Source organism: Montipora capricornis, chromosome 13 (assembly GCF_036669925.1).
Source record: "Montipora capricornis isolate CH-2021 chromosome 13, ASM3666992v2, whole genome shotgun sequence".
NCBI classification, from domain to species: domain Eukaryota; kingdom Metazoa; phylum Cnidaria; class Anthozoa; order Scleractinia; family Acroporidae; genus Montipora; species Montipora capricornis.
The window spans coordinates 28488838-28499910 of NC_090895.1; the positions used below are offsets into that span (position 1 = coordinate 28488838).

At 40.2% G+C, this 11073-nt stretch overlaps 1 protein-coding gene across 1 annotated transcript in view; it reads left to right on the forward strand.

Moving 5' to 3' along the window:
• Positions 1-2934: 2934 nt before the first annotated feature.
• The window catches only part of LOC138028882 (uncharacterized), a 14499-nt gene continuing 6360 nt past the window's right edge, over positions 2935-11073 (forward strand). Inside the window, exons 1-3 of the mRNA XM_068876509.1 lie at positions 2935-3338; positions 7370-7550; positions 10601-10775. Of these exons, the coding sequence (XP_068732610.1) occupies positions 3260-3338; positions 7370-7550; positions 10601-10775 (435 nt within the window). The 5' untranslated portion in view covers positions 2935-3259. The remainder of the gene's footprint in view (positions 3339-7369; positions 7551-10600; positions 10776-11073) is intronic.

Below are 11073 nucleotides of genomic sequence, written 5' to 3' on the forward strand. Positions count from 1 at the left end.
CTTCGTTAGAAGAACAAGTAATTCGAAAAACTAGATGAAGAAACTTAAGTTGAATGCAGGGAAAAACGGAAACTGCATTTTTCAGAGCGTTACGTCCCTTCAACACTACTCAGATAAATTTTAAAACGCAAGCTTCTTCATACGGTAGCCGTAGGTCTCATCCCACACCAACGCGTTGAAACGCTTACCTTTTGTTGCGTTTTCGCCAGTCATCGTTACTAAAACGCCCAGAAAAGGCCGATGAAAACGGGGACTTTCGAAAACTGTTTCAAAACTGGGTTCAGATGAAAACTGAGCCCTTTGAAAACGATGACGTTGGGGGCGTAGCAAAATTTTGAAAACGCATTTGTGTGGATATGTGAAAACGGAAACTTTTGAAAAGGATGACGTAAAAAGCGTGGAAAAACTCTGAGAGCATTTGTTTCGATCATTTTTGAGTGGTGTGGATGGGTGAAAGGGATCTTGTAGTTGAGGCCTTAGCGTGTTCACCGTCATCTGGCTAAATTTTGAAAACGCTACCGTCACGACAATCCTTCGAGAATCATGTGTTTTCTCTGCCCGAGTCTTCTCGAACGTAACCTTAAATTGGCGGCCGACAGGGTGACCGCTTTTTTGCTTTTATTGATATCAACACTGAATGCTCTTTCAGAGTCTTAACTATTTATTCAAACTCAAGAATTGATAAATACTATACTACTATCTGGTACCAGTTTTTTGGTGTTTTTTTTCTTTTTGTTTGTTTTTCTTCTCTAAATGTATTTCCCTTAGATTAGTTAGATTTATTTATTTCATTATTTCATTATTCATCCTCTTGTCTATTCTATTAGCTGTGTGTGTGTGTTACAATTAACCCAGAAAATGCAAGCAATAATTTATGGAAACTACTCTGCTCGTTTAGTTTATAACTATTCTGAGTGGTTTTTTGCCTGATCAAAGTAATTTACTCTGTTGTATAAAACTTTTTCTACTTTGGCAAATAAATGGATGGTTGTTGTTGTTGTTTCAATGACGCAACGTAGAAAGAACAATTTGCGTTATTTGCTGTTACCCAAGACACCTCAAGGAGCTGAACGTAGAGTTAGACAAAACCTGTTGTAGCAGAACAAGCACAGTAAGCACATAGTGGGACAACGGATTAGTCGGTATCAGTCTGGCAGGCACTGCACTTTCCACTAGGGGCCTGGCCATTCGCCTCAAACAAAAATAAAACTTCGCACAAGCCACATTGTCGAGACCGAAGACGGTGGCATAGTAATTAAATGCTAGCGGGGCTCTCTCTACACAGCACCTTTATTCTTGTAAATAAAGATTTATTGAGAAAAAAAGAATGGCATTTTGAGGCCGCCATTCTTCCGCTAAGCCCTTATGATACGCATGCTTAAGATGTTTTCAAGCACTTTTGTCACCAACATCCCTCTTTTCTAAAAGTACATACCTTCTTTTTTTTGTGGTGCATGCTGACCAGTAGGAAAGAGGGCTCTAAGGACGAGAGCATTGCTACCATTTGAAGTCAATTAAAGGACGCAACGGCACGGCAACGGCTATCATAAGAATTTCACGATTATTCCATCTTGTTAACGTTATCAAAACGTGCAAACTGTCAAATAACGGGATTGGAACGAAGGGTAGAAAATAAACGGTCCATTGTTGTATAGATGGTTGATAGCAAGAGAAAATGAGGAGACAGAGACGGAGGCTCCCGGTCCAGCCCTTGGGATATTTGATGTCCACGAAAGTTATTTTTAGACAAGCGGAAGTCTTTGTTCTAGCGGAAGTCTGTCTTCCGAGACGTCCGCATGCAGGCCAACCTACCTCTTTGGGCAACAGAAAAGAAAAAAAAATTCCGAGAAAGCCAAAACAAGACTGCATGCGGACGTCTCGGAAGACAGACTTCCGCGAGAACAAAGACTTCCGCTTGTCTAAAAATAACTTTCGTGGACATGACATATCCCGGCCAACGCCCTGAGCCTCCCTCTCTGTCCCCTCATTTTCTCTTGTTGATAGTTGATTCTGTTGAAATATAAGTGCTACACGGCCAACGTTTGCAAAAACGTATTTCTTCGTTGTCATTGTTGTATGCCCACGTTGTCGTCAAACCTGAAATTTGGTCATTTCACTTTGGAACCACAATGTGGCAACTGTTCGCCACCCACTTTTAAGCCACTGGCTTAAACTTTCAACCATCTTGAAACAAGTTGAAGCGATACTTCGCATTGTCGTCGTTTGCACTCGTCATTTCAAGGGCAGCCAACGAGAATGTAGTTCAAAACCACTTAGACATAGCATTGTTAAACGTATTTTAGTATTTAAGCGGTAGATATAGGCATATTTTTATCCCCTAAACATTTTTTCATCTGTTCGGATTTCCTCGCTGAAAGTCTAGTGATCCAAAAATGATAGGGATCAGAACTTACGTTTTCGAAAATTTCAGCCAGAAAAAGGTCTCCCGAAAATTCTAGACGACCTTTTTAGGGTAAAAATCCGTTTAAAATGGGCAATTATACCCTTTTTTAGATGTTCGAAAATCCTAGGACAGGCAGGCAAGCAAGAAATTTTACAACAAATGTTCCGAAAGTTCTAGCCTGATCTCAAATCGTCTTCCGAACAGATATTTTCCGAAAATTGACGTTGGATGTCCCTGGTCATTTGCTGACATGTGAAGCCCGGACCTTTACTATACTATATAAGTTCAAACAAAAGTAGAACAGCCGGCCACTCCAAAACACTTCAAAATTGCGGTTACTACATTTTACCAGAAACACGTGTAACGCGCGTTCACAGCTTCCGAATATTCAGTGCGAACTGATTGGTTGAATGTTTCAGTGCTATGTACCATATTTGGAAACCCCTCACTCTTGTTGTGTTCCAAATATGGTACTTAGCAAATTGAATATTCAGAAGCTTGTTTCCCAGCACACAAGGGGCGGTTACACGTTTCAACTCTTATGGGTTTCTGATTTTACTTATGCCATTAATTGACTGCTTGATTAATTCCGACAAGCGACTAGGCCTAAAAAGTAGCGACAGCACGTAAAAGGTAAAACAGCAACAAACGACATCCTTTCTTTAAGTTGCCTTTAATTTCCAACAGCAAGGTGAAACATTGACAAAGCTTTTAAAACGCGGGACCATCCTCTGGCATGGCCGCGTCAAAGGTTAATGTCATTTACGACGAGTGTCTGCCAAGCTGTCAAGTAGAGTGTTATTAATTTACATAAGCTACGGAAGTGTTACATTTCCATCTGCAGTTTCAGCAAATATGTCTGGGCAAGGTTCGCTCGCATTGTTAGTTCTTGTCCTTGTGAGTTTTGCATTGGGAAGCAAAGCATCACGTCAAGGTATTCACCACTCTTTACCTTTATATAGACTAATTTTGATGTTTTGTTAGGCATGCGAAGAGTACTACAAAGTGATGAGCAACCGTGCTGTCATGGACAAGGGTGGACTTTCTCAAAGCCCGTTACCACTAACAGATAAATAGGAGGTCGTCCCTCGATTTCGCTCGCTCGCTCTCTTTCGCAGTCGACTTGTGGCATGACTAGGAGGAAGGCTGAATGTCTCCGATATCCGAAAGAAAACGCTGATCGAATTCAGTGTGTAAAAAGGATAATTACCTGAATTGCGCTTTGATCTTGTCTTGTTATGTCTTTGCCAAGAATCTGCAAGAATCTAGTAACATGTAAGTGAAGATGGACACCCGCATTAAATGCGATGTAGTATCCTGCCAAAAAACACACAGTGTGACATTTGACCTGTTTAATGGGAAACAAATTTGCCACTCAAAACTGCGTCATACTGAAACAGACACAACTGTGGTTTGCCCATGAGAATCGAAAATGTAAAAAGAAATCCGAAGTTGTTTCATAATTGATGGAAACTGAACTTACGAGAATCGTTTAAGATGCAAGCTTATTACAAATATGGTTGCCTTATTTTTCATTTTTTTCTGTTTTTGGGTCGCAGCGCTTAAATCAAGCTCTTTGGAGAGTTTCGTTTTAACGCGAAGAGGAAGTTTAATTGCATTACATTCCGGGCGGTCGTGCTTTTTTAGGAAAGTTTGTCACACCAGTGGGTTGAATTACTTTGATATTGGTCAACGCGGCGCAGTCTTGCACCGTTACAGAATCCGGTCCAAAAGCCAATGAACGTTTTGTGTGTGAACGAAAGCCCCATCTCAAGAACATGGTTTTCGTGCCGGCATAAGAGCTTCCTCAGCTACTGTTAGCGCAATCTCGTCCTCAGAGTCCGCTCTGGACTCTGGGGATGAGATTGCCGTTAGCGTAGACGTAACTTATTCTCGAAATTAACGCGAATTTGAAAAATTCTCGTTCAGTTAAGGTGGCTGAACACAGTTTTTGACATCAATGTTTCATTTGCCTTTTTCTCTAAAACCCTTAATCCTTTGGTCGCAAGCAAGTTAATAACACGAACTTCGGTTCTTTGATAGTAAAGCTGATGTATATACTGTTGCCATGGCAACGTGAATGAATATATATATATATATATAAAGAGGCCTTCGGTTTTGTTTATTTGCAGAAAATCTGGTCGTTAGATTTTCTTTATAATTTGCATGCAACAGGCTTGTAACGATGCTCACAAGTTGACGCTATTTTAATAATAATTCGACAGAGAGATCTTTAATTATCCCTTGTTGAAGGTTCACTGGAATATCTAGAATTTCCTCTGTTAAAGTTCAAATTTTTCCAATACTCCAGTTGCTTTTTTCCTAAAGTATTTTCGTATCAAATTTCGTTAAATTCTAACGAGTGGTTCTCGAGAGATAGGCGTATTTCCGAGAAAGCTATTCCGCTTTCAATCGCACTTTTTAAACTTACTACGCATGCGCTGCATTTTACTGGGTTTTTTTCGATAACAAAGAAAAATCAGCGAATTTTTGCGGAGTTCTTTGCATCGCTACCTTTTCTAACATACATTTCTCATAGAAGACTAAAGCCATCAAATTTTCAATTATGAGGAAAAATAATACAGATATCATAGCAGAAGCATTGAGTAAATAAAATGATTGCTGGATTGAAGCCATTTTTATTTTTTTGCAATCCGTGCGCATTTGAAAGTAATATTTTGTGCAAAATTTTGTGAGGAAAACAAAATGCATTGCAGGTTACGTGAAAGTCACTGATTCTCGATAAATGAAGTCGCATTAATTTTAAAGACGTTAATTAACCCGAGCGTTTGGCCATCCCCTTTTTTTCTCCGTTTCGCGTCTTCCGACCGACCCAAATTTTGGGCATTTTCCAAAAAAGAAAAAAATCGACGACGTTTTTAAGCCATTTTTATGTCGCACAGGAGTTTCGGTGGTTGATCCTTTTTCCCGCGCTGTCTTAATTTTGCCACAACATCCGCCAACTTTTCCGCCATATTGATTTTGGGTTCACGTCTTGTTGTTTTCCTGGCTCCACAGCTATGATGCCGAGGTACCAGGCCTCCGATTCCGAGAATGCTTATGATTTTTTTTTTTGTTTTTTTTTTTTTCAATCCGTTCGACCGACCGAATATCAGGAAACGCATTCGACGGTAAACAAAAAAAAAGGGGATGGCCTTAATGTCCAGAAATAAGGTTGGCTAAAGTATTTTTCTCTGAGCTCTTATAAAACTGACTTCTGGACTTTTTTTCTGGGAAAATCACAACAGGAGTCATGTTTAGGTCAAGAAATTTGTCACTATTCCGAAGGATTATTGAACTTAGCGAAAACCAAACCATTTGGAATTTTTTTATTTGAGTGAATAATTGACGACTCGAACGAAACATGGTTTTTACCGCGTCACTGTTGAAATTCTCGTCATATGAACCATGTGAGCGTTAGCCCTACTGATGGAAATGGGCCGACACAAGGACAGAGAAAAACTCTGACCAGGGTGGGAATTGAACCCACGACCCTCGGGTTAGATCACCGCTGCTCTTCCGACTGAGTTACAAGGTCAGCCGGGAGTAGGCCGTGGGAACTGAAGATGTTAAAGTCACGGCAATGAACATGTACAAGGAAGGGTTACGGTTTTCGAAACGTTGGCCGTGTAGCACATATATTTCAACAGACTTAACTGATTAGAGTGTAATGTGAAGTGCTAGTTTTGTACCCCATATGAACCATTTGAGAGTTAACCCTACTGATGGGAATGGGCCCACACAAACTGCTTGTTTGTTGATTATTCGCTTGTTAACATAGTTAACTGCATGTTGATTACCATCCGGTAGAAAGACAGTTTGGGACTAACAATGTTGAAATGCAAGGAAACCTTTGGAATACAGCATGATCTCTTTTCTAAATCAACGATTATCGTTACTTCGTAATTTGCTTAGAATTCAGTATTATCTTTAACTTAGGACACTGTGTCCCAGGACTTGTAGTAGCAGAGAAAATAAGGACTGGATTTGAACCCCTCACCTAACCACTTGACTACCACACCGCTAGCTGCTCAGGGAAAATATTTTAAACACTATTTGATAATGCTACATACTATCGCTCGGCTACAAACAATATTAAACACTGCAAAGTTTGGTTTCCAAACTTCACGACAAAGCTAAACATTTTCAAATCAAAGCTTAGGCCAAAATTATTAATCTAGCTTAGGTCTAATTACTCTTCAGCATCGATATTCTATGAGAGACTTAAAAAGTATATATATTTTTGAAAGTACAGTGTCTTGATCTTCAGTTGTGAAGCGGATGAAGCGATACCAGTATTCTGGGTTCATGATTAATGAACAAACATTCCCAGGTTCGAGTCCGGTGTCTATACGCTTGGGTTGTTTGTTAAAGAATATATGACCATTTCCGATAATCCATATCAAGCTTTCAGTCTTCTAAATTAACGATAACAGTAAATTTAGAGCAAATTAGGAATTAACGATAATCGTTAATTAAGGAGTAGAGAATGGGTTGCGTATTTAAGAGCGACAAAGTGACCTCGTTTCCAAGGCTTTAAATAGTCCTGGGAATGAGGCTGCACAAGAAATTCAAATAAACCAAATCGGCTTATTCATTGTTGTACCCAATTCAAATCTCCCGGGTTAAGATTCTTTGTGTATAGTATTTGCATTATAATGTAGCATTCACATTCAAATGATATAAAAATACCTGGAACAAAACGTTTTATTCCCAAAGGGTTTGAATTGGGTAGAACATTGAGTTAGCCAATTTGGTCTATGGCCTTAAGCGTTTTCTCCTCAAATGTGAACGGGGTCAACACGACGCAAATAAGTAACATATATAACGGAACTACATTTCACTACTTTCCTCGTCCGCCAACTTGGAATTAGAGTTGATCTGTTTACGACAGTCTTCAACATAACTATAGGAAAATATGACATCAGCCTTCAGTGTAATGGCGGGCATTTTTTTTACCAACAGATTCCGATACCAAGGCACTGGACGATCTTTTGGACAAAATCGCGGACGGTCTTGCAAACAATGATAACTGCAAAGATGTCGTGGTACCTGCAAATTGCAGAATCACTGAAGACTGTGTTAAGATCACGTGTGAAGACAATGTTTTTGGAAAAGACATGGTTGTGACTTCAAAATTGAACAGGTATGATTGACTACTTAGCTTTTGACAACTTGCTACTGTATTAATTTTGCAAAACTTCTTTTATTCTTACTGATAATCATTATATTTAAAGTCTCAAGTTTATGTAGCCCGTGCAAAAACGATATTCTTAAACACGAAGGTAGGTAGGTAAAGTCTGCTACGAGCCTAGAAGGCCCATCAGGCTGGCGCTTATCTCCGGTTTCTGTAGCATGAAGCGACTAGGAGTATTTCTACTCCCCCCTGGATGGGATGCTAGTCCATCGCAGGGCTACCCCCAGAATTTCGCCGGTACCCATTTACACACCTGGGTGGAGAGAGGCACCGTGAGAGTAAAGTGTCTTGCCCAAGAGCACAACACAATGTCCCCAGCCAGGACCCGAACCCGAACCACTCGATCCGGAGTCGAGCACACTATTCATGAGGCCACCTATTAGGGAGTTTAAGAAACCACGACGGCTACGGAGACGAAAACGTCACTTCAAAATATACGTTTGAGCTATTCTAAGTATTTCGGGATTATTCAATCTTGTTTATATTAAATGTGTAGAGCGTGCAAATCTATTGTTTTCTCCCACTAAATATGCAAATTTGTCACGTTCTCGTGGCCATCGCCGTTGCTGAAGCTCCCTATTAGCGACGTCGACGAAAACGTCACTTTATACTATCGTTACATTCTCGCGATTATTCCATCTAGTTCACTTTCTTACAATGACGGTGGGCGAAGTATATCCTGAAAATTATATGGGTACGATCCGCTTCCGAGTAAAAAATAGTGAATGAAAGGTTGACGTTGTCGTCAAAACCTCAAATTTGGTGATTTCACGTTGTTGTTATGCAGAGTGTCGCAAAAATATGCGCCAAAATTCATGCCGCACGTAGAAACACTCTTACCAAATAAAATTGAATCAAAATAACACCTTTTTGTAGTTGAATAATAAATCTCTTATTCGATGGTTTAACGTATAATACTCGCGGACATTTTGCTCATTGCTCGTATTTTTCCTCGCCCCTGCGAGGCTCGGATAAGCAACGACAACGGCGACGGAAAAAAGAACTTCACAAATTTGCATATTTAGTGGGCAAAAACAACAGCTTTGCACGCTCCGCACGTGCGTTTTTCACCTTTGTCCATTTCTTTGCCGTCGTCAGCAAAACTACAACGTGAAATAGCCAAATTTGAGGTTTTATGACGAACGGCAGTACTTGAGCATAAATTTTCATTTTCTCCCCTGAATTAATTAAGCGCCGTTCCGACCAGTGTCATTCTTGAGGAACTACCACACCCTTGTCATATTAAAAAGGTTGAAATAGTAACGAAGTGATTACAATAACGCGAATTTGTATTTTGAGATGACGTCCTCGTTTCCGTCGCCATCGTCGTTGCTTAAGTTCCCTATTGTTGATCGTAAAGTTCATAATAGCTTTGCACGTGATACGAGATTTAATCAATCGCAAAATTACTTTGGATACTCGATTGACACTTAACCCTTGCTAGGCTTAATATCACAGTTGTCTTTAAAAATATTCTGTCTGCCTCAGGAGCCCATGGGCTCCTGGTCTGCCTGCAATTCCGTTGAAAAAAAATCATTTCAGTGAGAATTGTGATCAAATCACTTAAACATCGACTAAACTGTTGTTCGTATTCTTCAATCCCTAATTTCGTTGTTGTATTACACTTCGGTCGAAATTTCGGTCAGCATCGGGAATAAGGACCTCTTATGCGCAGTCTGTGAAAATTGAAACTCTAGTGGTCGCTAGCGGTTACTTAAATTGATTTCACTGCATATGCGCGTAGTTTGAAGCCATACTTCGTGCTGACCAAAGGAATCGCGGGATCTGGGGATTTCATCCTAAAGGTCTTGAAGTGGTACTATGATAAAAAAAATCACTTTCCTTTTTCTTCGGATTTTGAAGGTTTGTTTACGTAACACCTGACTAGCAAAAGTTTGAGCTTTGATTTTTGTCCAAAGGCTGTTTATTTTGAGTGTAAGTTTTGGATTTCACGGTCCGCCATTATTCACGCTCAAAACTGACCGATGGGACCTCAGAGGGTTGGATCGAGGGAAAAGTGACGTCATTTACTCACTAGCTTAAGGCGGGGGTACACCTGAAAGCCGTGTTCACGCCTCTTAAAATCGGTTTAATGGAAATATCTCGTTCGCGTTTCAAGCAATACAAAAACCCTATGCTCATAACACAAATCAATGTTTTAGGGTGTTCTGCAAATTTTTTGGTGATTTTTAGGTACATTTGGGAGGAGATAGTTTTTTTTCTCAAAAGAGTAGTAAAATTTGGAGAAATAAGAAATAATTAAGATTTGATCGATGTAGTTTAAAAGTCTGAAAGCCCGAAACTCTTTCCTGCTAACAGAGGTCTCTTTCTTTTACGTTCGCTTGGCTGACAAGTGCGGGAAAAGAGACCCCTGCCACGGCGGTTTCTGAGCGACGGAATCCTCACGTGATACTTCAATTGTTGTGTGGGCTCACTTAACCGCAGCAGAATTACTGTAAAGGAACGCGCGAGACACAGTGGGCTCAAGTCACAGTCAGCGAACATATCATGGGGCATGCGGTTTGAAGAGGGCCGTCCGTTGGATCAAAGTGAGTTTCGACCTATGGCAGACGTCTCTTCCGAGTCGTACTCGTCAGCCCAGTGAACGCAAAAGAGAAGAGACTTCTGCTAGCAGGGAACCGAAACTCCCGTGCTGTATATTAATTCAGCCGCGTACACACGCATTACATTCTTAAACTGGTGGGTCTTTGACGTCATTTTCTCCTCGATCCAGCTCTCTCAAGATTTCAAAGATAGTACTGGTGGACCATTAAGTTGGAAAATTCTAGTTAAAATAAACAAGTGCCTTTTTAAGGCAAGGCGTAAAACTTGGGTCACTTAGTGTTTCAAAATCCGAAGAAAAAAACGAAAGTGATTTATCATAGTATCCCTTTAAGCGTGTGATTTCTCTTCTTTTTGATGCCTGTTTATGTTGCGATGGGACAACTGAGTTCAATGTTTTTGTTTTTTGCAAATTATTGTTTTATTTCTTATTTCAGGTGTGATGATCCAGTTACGGTGACAATTACCGTACAAGACAAAAACGGCAACACTGACTGGACTCACGTGTTTACTTCTGGCGGTGATGTGGCTATTCCAGGCATGACTTTCAGCGGATCTGGCCTGTTTATCAAAGTTGAGCTTGATCCTGAAAATGACCAACTAGCACTGAAGGTTTGAGGAAAATGCCACTTTCAAAAGCATGGCGTGAAAACGCTAAGCATTTGGCCTGTGTAAAAGCTAATCATTTTGCCGACTAACCGTAACCCACCACCAACACGAAAATCAGAGCTTTAGACCAACCATTAAAAAATACATTAATAATTCATGAGCCTACTCACCGATAAAACGTCACGTGTATGACTTTTATATCCTGATAAAACATAATGAGGCATTTAACAAATCGAAACTGGTTCAGCGTTGTCTGCACTCTTATCTACAACGATATTCGTCATCACAGTGGTCAAAATGT